This window comes from Uloborus diversus, chromosome 5 (genome assembly GCF_026930045.1).
Source record: "Uloborus diversus isolate 005 chromosome 5, Udiv.v.3.1, whole genome shotgun sequence".
NCBI lineage: Eukaryota > Metazoa > Arthropoda > Arachnida > Araneae > Uloboridae > Uloborus > Uloborus diversus.
The window spans coordinates 94,475,347-94,490,029 of record NC_072735.1 but is presented as its reverse complement, the minus strand read 5'-3'; the positions used below and the strand labels follow the sequence as shown (position 1 = coordinate 94,490,029).

Genomic DNA, 14,683 nt, shown 5'->3' with positions numbered 1-14,683 from the left:
GACACATTATTCTAACCCTTACTTAAAATTCTTTCTGAGTGATTTTGCCTCCCATTAATATTTCTTTTGCGGGGTACAGCTATTAAAATCTTTGATCAAATCCAATAATATCATTAAGGTCCAATAAAAAAAATTGAAAGAAAAAAGCAAATGTTTTCGCTGATTGACACTTGAAAAAATTGTATCGACATGTATTGTTCAGACACAGGTCGATACTTACATTGAACAATTTAAAAGTAGAGGGGTCCTCCGTATCCGTAACCGCCATACCCATCCAATCCATATCCGAGGCCACCGTATGCTAACCCATATCCTGCGCCATAATAAGGATAGCTGAGCAGTTTGGCTCCCAAGCCATATCCCTCGACCTTGTCGAAGTACCTGGAGCTGATTCCTTTGCCATGACCAAAACCATAGGGAGAATAGTGCGGGATCACTGCCCTTTGGGAGGAGATCAATGGAACAACGGAAGCTGCAGCAGCAGTCAACAAGATAGCGAGAACCTGTGGGTAAAAATAAATAAATAAAGGATTGAATTTGATTCCGATAGGTGGAAGAATCAATTATTGGACGTTTTGAAACAGTAAAAAGGAAACTGAAATGATTTTCTTTTTTCTTTTTGTATTCACATGCTGTATAGTTGATAGCTATATGTTTCTAAAAGTTTTTATTTTGCTTAAATTTCAGCTTATCCTTTCAGATTTTTTGTTCATAATCATTCAAAAAGAGCATTGATAAATCGTACTGGTTAAAAGTTATTCCTCAAAAGATACGGCACGAATCTGAAAATAAATAATCTATGTTCTAAGAAATATGCAAAACTGTAATATTAAATAAAATATACTGTAAAAAATCGTACTACAGGAAAAAGGAGGAAAAAAACTATTTACTTTAAAATAGACTAAGGTAAAAAAAAAACACAAATACACACACACAATGAAGGTGAATATATTTAAATGTCTCTGAGCTCATACGAAAAGATATAGTAACATTGTGCATGAATGGGAAGATAAATTGTTGGCGGGAAAAAGCACAAAATAGATCATTAAATTGGGATGAGAAAAGTTCGTGTAAATTCTCATGATCAAAAATTGGTAAATTTAGTTGCAAAAGTATGCAGTGTTTTTTTTTTTTACCAAAATGCGTCGTCGCTAGAATTTAGAAATGTTATTTCTTTGAGATTTCCTCGCTTCTGAAGAACCAAGATCAACGTGTATGAGGGGTCGCATATCAAACATTTGAAGCCTTATTATAATAAACTCCAACCTAATTTTAATAAATGAGAGGGAACACTAAAAGCTCATAAACTTTCGTGTTTCTCTTGAGTGAAATCAATTAAATTTCTTTGCTGGAACCCATCTATAGTTCCATCCACTTGGTAAAATGGCAACCGATACTTTGTAAAGTTTCAGTTAGCCAAAATTGTCATAGCTTTAGAAATGACTGATACTTTGAAAGGAGTGATATTCAAATTGTTTTAGGTTAGCAAAGCTCCAGTTATTCTATAACAAACCATAATACAGACTTAGAGCTAATGAAATAATTGCAATTATTTCTGTTTCATAGCTGAGTGGAGTTTCTTCGTCAACAGTTCGTTAGAAAAGTGAAAAGGAAACATAAGTTACTCTATAACAAATCATATACAGACATAGTGATAGTGAAATAATTGAAATTATTTCTATTTCAAGGTCGCGTGGAGTTTAATCGTCAGTGCAAAAAGTGTTCAACACACAACAAGAAGGGCAGGTGTTCACTCACGCTTTCTTGTGTGCTGAGTACCTTTTGCACTGATGAAGGGGCTCTACTAAAACATTGAAATAGCTATTTGCAGCATTTTTTGGATAAGATCCTTTATAAGGTAGTTTTTATTTTCATTTTCTTCATATTTTAGTGCAAAGAATTTTTGATCATTTTTTCGTTTAATTAAAATAATCATTCTTCGTTTTTAGCAATAGGGCAATTCTACGGTAACATATGTATTAATTCTTATACAAAACATCCAGCAAAGTCCCATCCAACTCAGTTACTAAGCCAAAAAATATTATTTAAATATTTTTTCTTAAGATCTTCAAAAATGAAATGCATCATATACTAGTAGAGGACGTATCTCATAATACAAATTAGTTATCGAGCCAAAAAAATATTATTTAAATAAGTTTTCGGGAGACTTTCAAAAATTAACTGCGTTATATGCAAGTAGAGGACGCATCTCATAAGACATCTCAACTACTGAGACAAAAAATATTATTCAAATATTTTTTCAGTAAACCTTAAAAATTAACAGCATTATATACAAGTAGAGGACGTATCTCATAAGATATCTCAGTTACTGAGCCAGAAAATATTGTTTAAATATCTTTTCAGGAGACCTGAAAAAAAATAATTGCATTATTATCACTAGTAAGAGTCTATGCTCTTCATAAAATGCTACAGTAAAACAAAGTTCTGATATATTTGGAGACTTTGGTGGAGGTTTGGCGCAACAATTGATGCGTCTATTAAATTGGAACTGCCACATAATATCAAAATTTTACTTACCACAAGCTTCATCATTTTGTGCGATTAAAAGGGAGAGAAAGCAATAATTTTCGTTGTAGAGAATGCGTTATTGAAACTTGTAAAATGGTTTTTCTTTTATACCCAAACGTTTCACGCCTGAAGAAAGAAAAAGAATGAGTGATCGCTGGGCAATTCAACACGCCTCAGTGGCCCGTTAATGTCAAGATCAAGATTACAAGGAAAAATTTTTAATTCGTGAGTTTGGAAATAGTGCTTTCCGAACATCTTACTATTTCCAGAATGGCATTGATGCTTGATTAGTTTTACGTTTTACGCAATTAGGATAGGGAAATAAGAAGGAACAGATATGTGCGATACAAATAAAAATTCGGGTAGATTGAAAAATTAAAGTTAACGAAGAAACTCCAACATTTCCCTGTTGCTGGTATGAAATCCAAAATGCATTTCTTCAAATATCTCAAAAACTCGTTTGTGCAGATACTGCCTTTTACTTACCCACGGCACTATTTTCCCTAATCTGCTTTTTAGACACATTCAGATAGGATCGTCTTGGCTGGCCGCTTGCCAATCTTCTATGCTAAACGTGGACGGTCAGTAAAGTAATCGGGGATATAGCTCGATTATTCATTCCAAAACCAAGATACTATTACATATATAAGTTCTAAATACCTATATTAGCATATATTTTCTGAAAAGCATGCCTTCAACTGCAAATTTTTTCTCAAAAATTTGATTTTCCACAGCGGATTAAAACATTTCTTAAGCAACAGCACAGTGGTAACCACTACAAAACCTTCCAAATTATAGCAATAAATTCTTTTTTTCCTTTTTTATTATGCTCAAAATATTGGTATCTCTAATATTTCACACAAGCATTGCTATCGGCTGCAACTCAAAACGTGCAATTATTTCTTTTGAAGTACATACGCTAATTTTTCCCTCTTAAGATTGGCAGTGCCTGTTTTACTCTTCATGACACTTCCTTCCGAGTCATTTCCCGTCAAATCGTCTTTTGTCATGTGCCGTCATGTCTCAGATTTTGTCCATTATTTTTTTACTTATAGATATCTATGAAATGAGCTCGAAATTGTTTTTAAATTTTTTTAAATATAAATTAAGCTTTGGAGATTTTTTTTATAAAGAAATCGATTTTTGATCACTTTTCAGAGTTACCTTTTTGGTATGAATGTAGAAAAATCTCAATAATTTCTTTATTTTCCAGCCAATTAAATCGAATGAGATATCAATTTCAAGCTTACACTTTTTTCTTTCAGTATAAAAAACAGAAAGTACTCTGTGAATAGAAAAGTGGTGCTACCTCTCATCTAAAATAAGTTTTATGCTTTTTCAAATGGGAGATTTGATTAGTTATATCTTCGGAGTACCAACTAATATCTGCATCAGTTTTTTTTTCTGCAGCACGATTATATTATTTTTTGCTATGCTGAAAAAATTAGAAGGGCGTTTTTCGTAGTTTTTAAATAAAAAATAAAGTTTGTTTTGGCGAAAATTTACTTCTTGAAACACAAAACTTTAAAGTCCATTTGAGCTTAAAATTCTCAAAAACTTTTCAGAGCAACTAATACTGGAATTGTAAAACAGCAGTCGAAAACTTTGTACAGTGGAATAAGTAAAACGACACAATGTGTATAAAGTACAAATAAAGTATTAAAATGGGAACTAATAATAAAACAAACAAGAAACGAGTATTTTTTCATGACATCTTTTCAATAATACTTTATTATTTATTTCACGAATTTGCTTTCGGGAGGACATTAAGAATCCAATGGTAATATTGCAGTGCTTTATTAGTTTCTGCCGAAAAAAATTGTTCAAAAACAAAAGTTGCTCAAATGAATAGTAAGGCTTGTAAAGTGGAATTTATACATTTTAGTAAAATAGGCTTGAAAAATTTTTTGCAATTGTTATTACATAATAATTGATGAGCTTTGAGGACTACAAAACACTAGTCTGTAATCTTCAGAGCAAACAACAGAATCTTCAGAAATAGAACGCGAAAGGAAAAAAAAGTCAAAAACTTGTAGCATAATTAAGTTGAGGACCGTGTGTTACTGTTTCTACCAGCAGACAAAACAATGCGCAATTCTCTTTCACGGATAGCACAGACAAATCCATATGCAATCCCAGGGGTGCCCACCCCCTCCAAGTTTAATGGTGCAAATTACCCCCCCCCCCCCAAAAAAAAATCTCAACCCTCTTTCAGTTTGTATTCTTTTAATTTTTTGGCTCTCCTTTTTTAATTTATGTTTTAATATGTTTTTTATTTATTCATTTATTTTAAATTATTACTATTATTATTATTATCATCTTATTAGAAAAGTTCTATGCTACGCCCATGACACACACAGACTAAATAAATAAATGAAATAAAATACAAACAGAGTAAAATAAAGCAAAAAAATATATAAATAAATAAATAATTTAAATTAAAAATAAATCAATAAATAAATTTTAATAAAAATTTTTTTTTAAATTTAAAAATCCCCCTAATATTTTAATGGCGCAACTTGCGCCATAATCCCCCCCTCCTGTGGGCACCCCTGTGCAATCCGCGAAAAGGAATGATTGTTTTCTGATAGAGAAACCATTAAGAAGAGATAAAAAAGAGGGAAGGAAGACTTTCTTACGTGAACCAAAGACCCCAAGTCACGTGATAGATTTTATAGCAAAGCATTGGAAGAAATCAGGTTTCTTTCACTAGTTCACGCAAACCGTACCAAGTATTCGTTGTTGCTGAATCACGTGAGTTGGAGTCGTAGCCTCAGTTTTTGCTAAGCCAATGATTGGAGAGAGAGAGTTGCTCCCTTCATTTATATTCCTGCTCTAAGAGAGAAACAGAGCTTCTGGCCAATAAAGACCCTTCGCTATCACTTCCCAAAATTCTTGTTTTCGGGAAGTGATTACCGATAGTTTTTCTTCTTTTTTTATAAGGTAATTTGTGTTACCACCAATCGCTTTTCTATTATCTGTCATCTTAATAATTTTATTACCGAAATACTGATAAATATAATCTATCATGTGCAGAGTGCGTCGAAACAATTGCGACATTGTCAAACACACACACACACATGTGTTTCTTCTTAGTTTAATAACGTCATACATTACTCATGCGAAATCTATGCCCCCCCCCTTTTTTTTGTGCCCGCGAACATGTGCACTTTCAGTTAATTTTATTATTATTATTCTTGCACCCTTGAACCAAACTAGTTCACCTTTCAGTAAATTAACGCCCTGTAGCCAGGACTAAAGCAGAAATACATGAAATACACCGCCAGCTCAGTCATTTCCAGCCGAGGACTGCAGTTTCGTGCTTATTAGCACTCATCAGCTCGGCATTGGAAAGTGACTGAGTTGGAGATGGAAAACCTCCTAAGGAAGCGAAGAGTGCCAAACAAACTGGTAGCTAATATAGAATTAGCACAGACCAGACGAGTGACCGAAGCAATGATTCGGTTCAACTCAAAGATTGAAGGCAAGGCATGGTATATTCAGTAAATTACCGGCCCATTAGCCAGGGCTAAAGCAGAAATACATGAAATACACCGCCAGCTCAGTCATTTCCAGCCGAGGACTGCAGTTTCGTGCTTATTAGCACTCATCAGCTCGGCATAGGAAAGTGACTGAGTTGGAGATGGAAAACCTCTTAAGGAAGCGAAAAGTGCCAAACAAACTGGTAGCTAATATAGAATTAGCACAGACCAGACGAGTGACCGAAGCAATGATTCGGTTCAACTCAAAGATTGAAGGCAAGGCATGGTATATTCAGTAAATTACCGGCCCATTAGCCAGGGCTAAAGCAGAAATACATGAAATACACCGCCAGCTCAGTTATTTCCAGCCGAGGACTACAGTTTCGTGCTTATTAGCACTCATCAGCTCGGCATTGGAAAGTGACTGAGTTGGAGATGGAAAACCTCTTAAGGAAGCGAAGAGTGCCAAACAAACTGGTAGCTAATATAGAATTAGCACAGACCAGACGAGTGACCGAAGCAATGATTCGGTTCAACTCAAAGATTGAAGGCAAGGCATGGTATATTCAGTAAATTACCGGCCCATTAGTCAGAGCTAAAGCAGAAATACATGAAATACACCGCCAGCTCAGTTATTTCCAGCCGAGGACTACAGTTTCGTGCTTATTAGCACTCATCAGCTCGGCATTGGAAAGTGACTGAACTGGAGATGGAAAACCTATTAAGGAAGCCAAGAGTGCCAAACAAACTGGTGGCTAATATAGAATTAGCACAGACCAGATGAGTGACCGAAGCAATGGTTCGGTTCAACTCGAAGATTGAAGGCAAGGCATGGAATATTCAGTAAATTACTGGCCATTAGCCAGGCCTAAAGCAGAAATGAGTTTAAGATTTACTAAGAAATATATGCGTACACGCAAATACCCGTATACATCAATTTCTTGTATGCAGATTAGATATACAGGGTCGTTCTACGAAAAAGAAGACAGTTCGTCCCGCACGTGACAGATATAAACATTTTGTTTCAAAACGTGTTAGCAGCCAAATATTGTTGCCTAAGAAATGACACGTGTATGTGTGGTTTCCCAGGGAAAAAACCTTTGATTGTTACATTACAAAAAAAATTTTGGCATAAATTACAGAGTTGTCACGTGTAGGTCAAAATATCTAATTTCCTGTGTATGAATGTGTGTGCTTAGGGGCGGGTATGTGTATGTGTGTGAAGGCATATGTGTTTGTGTCTGTGTGGGTAGTTGTGTGTATGTTTTTGTGTGTGTGTATGTGCAGGTGTCTGTATGTATGTGTGTATGTATGTGGTTGTGTGTGTAGGTGTATGTGTTTGTGTGTGTGTGTGTGCGTGTATGTATGCGCATGTGTATAGGACATGTATGCAACCTGGAGTCGGCTTTCGCTATAGGGGTAGCATCGTGAGGAGCAGGTCGACGGTGATGGTGCGAAGGTTGCTGGTGGGAAAATAAAATGATAGCACACCAAAAACAGTCAAATGAAAGCAATAAGCAATCGTGATTGCTCAAAAAATAAATAAATAAATAAATAAATAAAAATAAATAAATAAATAAATAAATAAACAAATAAATAAATAAGAAAGCGATATTTTTTTACAGCAGTGACGTATCTGTGAGGGATGAGAGTCTGCTTTCCGTCCCGAATGATTCTCCTTTTTCGGGAAGGAGCGACATTTTAACATTCGATGAGAAAAGAAATCATTTGAAACATTTTGAAAACAAAATAAAGCTGTAAAAAATATATTTTTATTTCAATATAATAAAACTTTTTATTTGATGTATAAGCACTTTACCCCACCTGAATCTACATAAATTTAATTGATGAAATGTTTTGTATTTGAATTTAAATGGAGTGCTTACAGTAAATTTATATGCAAAATAAGTAAAATGTGAGTTGTTTATTTGCCTTGTATTGTTATCCTCATGTGTTAGAATTTTTTACGAAAGTTATAGTGAAATATTTGTTTTAATATTAGTTTCTTTTTTTTTTCTTTTCGCACACTATTTTCAATTGTAAGGATGACTTCAGTTTTGCATCTCCTATACATAGAATATGGTTGTTTCACGAAACGATAAATCAATTTTTGCAAAAAAAAAAAAAAAAAAAAAAAATCAAGCGATATTTGGGTGCAGAGTGAAATCAAAAATTAAAAATGACTTTTATTCGATCATTTGCTGATTTAAAGTTATATTGTGTTTTTCTTTGATTTTAATATAAAAATACTTTTTAGCTTATTTAAAATGTAAAGTTGTACTTTTATATTTTTTGTAAAAAAGTTGAGTTGTTTGCAAAGTCAATAACTGGTACTGAAACAGTAAAATGTGAATAAATACTAAAACGTCAAAACTTCAGATTATTAAAAAATAAGCTGTGCAACTTTTTACCAGGAAAAACTGAAAGACATTTTCTTCTGAATATACTGTTTGCCATTGTTATCTTTTTAGAAATTATTCATACACTCAATTAATAATTTATTCTGATGAGGTATTAAAAAAAAACACGATCAATGAGAAAAAGGAATGAATATTATTCACACCTGCGTAATGCTCACATTTATTGAAAGGAAACAAGAAATACAAGGAATTACAAGAAATCAAATTATATGGCACGAGTTTTACTATGAGCTTAAAGTGAAATTGCATATATATTTACTTTTATTTCCAGGGCTTTGTTGAAATGATGTCATTGATTCAAAATTTCCCATGTTTATATTAAAAAAAAAATAAATAATAAAAAAAATATAAATAAATAAATAAATAAAAGTAAATCAACAAGATGCGTCAGTCATTCTTTATTAAGCTCGAGTACAGAGGTAAATCCAGAATTTTTACAAAATTTTCATATCTTTAAACAGAAGATTCGTTGCTAATCGAAATTGAAAGCTTGATAATTTTTACTCATAATTGTTATTATTGTAAAAAATTAACATGAATAAATTCACCGTGATACAGAAAATAGCAAATAACTTCCTTGAACTAGGAGATTTTCGGGCATCCATTGAAAAAGAGTTTCCGGCACCAAAGAGAAAGAAAAGGTAAAAATAGAAAGAAAGAGAGAAAAGAAAAATCGAAAAGAAAAAAGAAGAATTCCACAAAAAAGTAAGAAGCTGTTTTCACCAAATAGAGGGAGGCTTCAAAGGTTCTTTTCAAACATCAAATCTGCACTGCTTCGATGTTTGCTCAAATGCAATTTCCTGCAAAATATTGGAAAAAAATACGTTAATCAGTTGCATACTGAGCTACGAGTAAAGCATTATTTTTTACATAAAATGTATTGCGTTCAGAAATATATTATTATTATTATTATTATTATTATTGTTGTTGTTGTTGTTGTTGTTGTTGTTGTTGTTGTTGTTGTTGCTGTTGTTGTTGTTGTTGTTGTTATTATTATTATTTTTATTATTATTATTATTATTATTATTATTATTATTATTGTTGTTGTTGTTGTTGTTATTTTGATTTTGTGCACTGTTGGGAAAGTATGCTAAATCAAATGTCAAATAAAATAAAAGTGAGATTTGTGTACGAAATGCGATATTTTGTGTGTATTTCGTTTATATCATAGCACAGTCCGACAAAATAAAGTTTTTTTGTACCTACTACTTAGAAATGACAAATTGAACAGCAAAAACTTCGTTTTATAGATCTAAATTTTGCATTTATTAATTTGAAAATTTTACATTGGTTTCAAATTTTTCTAAGCATTTGGACACATTATTCTAACACTTACTTAAAATTCTTTCTGAGTGATTTTGCCTCCCATTAATATTTCTTTTGCGGGGTACAGCTATTAAAATCTTTGATCAATTCCAATAATATCATTAAGGTCCAATAAAAAAAATTGAAAGAAAAAAGCAAATGTTTTCGCTGATTGACACTTGAAAAAATTGTATCGACATGTATTGTTCAGACACAGGTCGATACTTACATTGAACAATTTAAAAGTAGAGGGGTCCTCCGTATCCGTAACCGCCATACCCATCCAATCCATATCCGAGGCCACCGTATGCTAACCCATATCCTGCGCCATAATAAGGATAGCTGAGCAGTTTGGCTCCCAAGCCATATCCCTCGACCTTGTCGAAGTACCTGGAGCTGATTCCTTTGCCATGACCAAAACCATAGGGAGAATAGTGCGGGATCACTGCCCTTTGGGAGGAGATCAATGGAACAACGGAAGCTGCAGCAGCAGTCAACAAGATAGCGAGAACCTGTGGGTAAAAATAAATAAATAAAGGATTGAATTTGATTCCGATAGGTAAAAGAATCAATTATTGGACGTTTTGAAACAGTAAAAAGGAAACTGAAATGATTTTCTTTTTTCTTTTTGTATTCACATGCTGTATAGTTGATAGCTATATGTTTCTAAAAGTTTTTATTTTGCTTAAATTTCAGCTTATCCTTTCAGATTTTTTGTTCATAATCATTCAAAAAGAGCATTGATAAATCGTACTGGTTAAAAGTTATTCCTCAAAAGATACGGCACGAATCTGAAAATAAATAATCTATGTTCTAAGAAATATGCAAAACTGTAATATTAAATAAAATATACTGTAAAAAATCGTACTACAGGAAAAAGGAAGAAAAAAACTATTTACTTTAAAATAGACTAAGGTAAAAAAAAACACAAACACACACACACAATGAAGGTGAATATATTTAAATGTCTCTGAGCTCATACGAAAAGATATAGTAACATTGTGCATGAATGGGAAGATAAATTGTTGGCGGGAAAAAGCACAAAATAGATCATTAAATTGGGATGAGAAAAGTTAGTGTGAATTCTCATGATCAAAAATTGGTAAATTTAATTGCAAAAGTATGCAGCGTTTTTTTTTTTTTTTTTTTTTTTACTAAAATGCGTCGTCGCTAGAATTTAGAAATGTTATTTCTTTAAGATTTCCTCGCTTCTGAAGAACTAAGATCAACGTGTATGAGGGGTCGCATATCAAACATTTGAAGCCTTATTATAATAAATTCCAACCTAATTTCAATAAATGAGAGGGAACACTAAAAGCTCATAAACTTTCGTGTTTCTCTTGAGTGAAATCAATTAAATTTCTTTGCTGGAACCCATCTATAGTTCCATCCACTTGGCAAAATGGCAACCGATACTTTGTAAAGTTTCAGTTAGCCAAAATTGTGATAGCTTTATAAATGACTGATACTTTGAAAGAAGTGATATTCAAATTGTTTTAGGTTAGCAAAGCTCCAGTTATTCTGTAACAAACCATAGTACAGACTTAGAGCTAATGAAATAATTGCAATTATTTCTGTTTCATAGCTGAGTGGAGTTTCTTCGTCAACAGTTCATTAGAAAAGTGAAAAGGAAACATAAGTTACTCTATAACAAATCATATACAGACATAGTGATAGTGATATAATTGAAATTATTTCTATTTCAAGGTCGCGTGGAGTTTAATCGTCAGTGCAAAAAGTGTTCAACACACAACAAGAAGGGCAGGTGTTCACTCACGCTTTCTTGTGTGTTGAGTACCTTTTGCACTGATGAAGGGGCTCTACTAAAACATTGAAATAGCTATTTGCAGCATTTTTTGGATATGATCCTTTATAAGGTAGTTTTTATTTTCATTTTCTTCATATTTTAATGCAAAGAGTTTTTGATCATTTTTTCGTTTAATTTATATAATCATTCTTCGTTTTTAGCAATAGGGCAATTCTACGGTAACATATGTATTAATTCTTATACAAAACATCCAGCAAAGTCCCATCCAACTCAGCTACTAAGCCAAAAAATATTATTTAAATATTTTTTCTTAAGATCTTCAAAAATGAAATGCATTATATACTAGTAGAGGACGTATCTCATAATACAAATTAGTTATTGAGCCAAAAAATATTATTTAAATATTTTTTCGGGAGACTTTCAAAAATTAACTGCGTTATATGCAAGTAGAGGACGTATCTCATAAGACATCTCAATTACTGAGACAAAAAATATTATTCAAATATTTTTTCAGGAAACCTTAAAAAATTAACAGCATTATATACAAGTAGAGGACGTATCTCATATGATAACTCAGTTACTGAGCCAGAAAATATTGTTTAAATATCTTTTCAGGAGACCTGAAAAAAAAATTGCATTATTATTACTAGTAAGAGTCTATGCTCTTCATAAAATGCTGCAGTAAAACAAAGTTCTGATATATTTGGAGACTTTGGTGGAGGTTTGGCGCAACAATTGATGCGTCTATTAAATTGGAACTGCCACATAATATCAAAATTTTACTTACCACAAGCTTCATCATTTTGTGCGATTAAAAGGGAGAGAAAGCAATAATTTTCGTTGTAGAGAATGCGTTATTGATACTTGTAAAATGGTTTTTCTTTTATACCCAAACGTTTCACGCCTGAAGAAAGAAAAAGAATGATCGCTGGGCAATTCAACACGCCTCAGTGGCCCGTTAATGTCAAGATCAAGATTACAAGGAAAAATTTTTAATTCATGAGTTTGGAAATAGTGCTTTCCGAACATCTTACTATTTCCAGAATGGCATTGATGCTTGATTCGTTTTACGTTTTACGCAATTAGGATAGGGAAATAAGAAGGAACAGATATGTGCGATACAAATAAAAATTCGGGTAGATTGAAAAATTAAAGTTAACGAAGAAACTCCAACATTTCCCTGTTGCTGGTATGAAATCCAAAATGCATTTCTTCAAATATCTCAAAAACTCGTTTGTGCAGATACTGTCTTTTACTTACCCACGGCACTATTTTCCCTAATCTGCTTTTTAGACACATTCAGATAGGATCGTCTTGGCTGGCCGCTTGCCAATCTTCTCTGCTAAACGTGGACGGTCAGTAAAGTAATCGGGGATATAGCTCGATTATTCATTCCAAAACCAAGATACTATTACATATATAAGTTCTAAATACCTATATTAGCATATATTTTCTGAAAAGCATGCCTTCAACTGCAAATTTTTTCTCAAAAATTTGATTTTCCACAGCGGATTAAAACATTTCTTAAGCAACAGCACAGTGGTAACCACTACAATTCCACTTCCACGTAACCACTTCCAAATTATAGCAATAAATTCTTTTTTTTCCTTTTTTATTATGCTCAAAATATTGTTATCTCTAATATTTCACACAAACATTGCTATTGGCTGCAACTCAAAACGTGCAATTATTTCTTTTGAAGTACATACGCTAATTTTTCCCTCTTAAGATTGGCAATGCCTGTTTTACTCTTTACGACACTTCCTTCCGAGTCATTTCACGTCAAATCGTCTTTTGTCATGTGCCGTCATGTCTCAGATTTTATCCATTATTTTTTTACTTATAGATATCTATGAGATGAGCTCAAAATTGTTTTTAAAATTTTTTTAAATATAAATTAAGCTTTGGAGATTTTTTTTATAAAGAAATCGATTTTTGATCACTTTTCGGAGTTACCTTTTTGGTATGAATGTAGAAAAATCTCAATATTTTCTTTATTTTCCAGCCAATTAAATCGAATGAGATATCAATTTCAAGCTTATACTTTTTTCTTTCAGTATAAAAAACAGAAAGTACTCTGTGAATAGAAAAGTGGTGCTACCTCTCATCTAAAATAAGTTTTTATGCTTTTTCAAATGGGAGATTTGATTAGTTATATCTTCGGAGTACCAACTAATATCTGCATCAGTTTTTTTTTCTGTAGCACGATTATATTATTTTTTGCCATGCTGAAAAAATTAGAAGGGTGTTTTTCGTAGTTTTTAAATAAAAAATAAAGTTTGTTTTGGCGAAAATTTACTTCTTGAAATACAAAACTTTAAAGTCCATTTGAGCTTAAAATTCTCAAAAACTTTTCAGAGCAACTAATACTGGAATTGTAAAACAGCAGTCGAAAACTTTGTATAGTGGAATAAGTAAAACGACACAACGTGTATAAAGTACAAATAAAGTATTAAAATGGAGATAAAAACTCAGCAAACAGCTGTTTCGGGGCTGTCAATTGCAAGCCCCTTCATCAGTGCATAAAAGAAGAACGAAAAGCCCACCAATGTAGACCAAACGACAAAATACGTTTTTGTTACGCACTGATGAAGCGGCTTGCATTTAACAGCCCCGAAACAGCTGCTTGCTGAGTTTTAAACAGGGCTTTTCCCAAAGGGGGGGGGGGCGAGCGGGGCAATCGCCCCGGGCGCCACGAAATGAGGGGGCGCCGCAAGGCGCCCAACACGACGACATTCACACGAAATGAGGGGCGCCTAGCGGCGTCCCTCTTCGTATAAAATGACCCGATTGTACAAAATTAGGGGCGCCTAGCGGCGCCCCCTCATTTCAGGTATCATAAATACGCAGCCATAGACACACAAAATAGAGAATCATAGCAATGATTCTCTATTTTGTCCTAGAGCACGAAAATATTCCTCTCTCAGTCTCCGAAACATTCGTTTCCTTTGCATCATTGAATCAGATACAATTTCTGAGAGCATAACTGTGTAGAATCAAACTAAAGGCACTTCTCATTTGTCTAGTTCTCACCAAAATTGCTGAATTCTGCCCCTGCATGCAGTGACGTAATCAGAAAAAAGTTTTAAGGGGGCACATTAAAAAAAAAAACAATTTTTTTTTCTTTTTGGTGATCGGATTGAAGGTGTCCGGGCAAAATTTTGAAACTTTTAGTTTTA

At 33.1% G+C, this 14,683-nt stretch overlaps 2 protein-coding genes across 2 annotated transcripts; both read right to left on the bottom strand.

Annotated features, from left to right (window-relative positions):
• Positions 1 to 230: 230 nt before the first annotated feature.
• Positions 231 to 2,553, bottom strand: LOC129223026 (shematrin-like protein 2). The gene is made up of 2 exons (XM_054857590.1): positions 2,539 to 2,553; positions 231 to 503 (listed from the first exon to the last, which is right to left on the bottom strand). Exons 1-2 carry the CDS (start codon positions 2,551 to 2,553, stop codon positions 231 to 233), a joined length of 288 nt encoding a protein of 95 aa, XP_054713565.1.
• Positions 2,554 to 9,975: 7,422 nt separating this feature from the next.
• On the bottom strand, positions 9,976 to 12,306 carry LOC129223025 (shematrin-like protein 2). Its single transcript, XM_054857589.1, has 2 exons — positions 12,292 to 12,306; positions 9,976 to 10,248 (listed from the first exon to the last, which is right to left on the bottom strand). Exons 1-2 carry the CDS (start codon positions 12,304 to 12,306, stop codon positions 9,976 to 9,978), a joined length of 288 nt encoding a protein of 95 aa, XP_054713564.1.
• Positions 12,307 to 14,683: the final 2,377 nt, after the last annotated feature.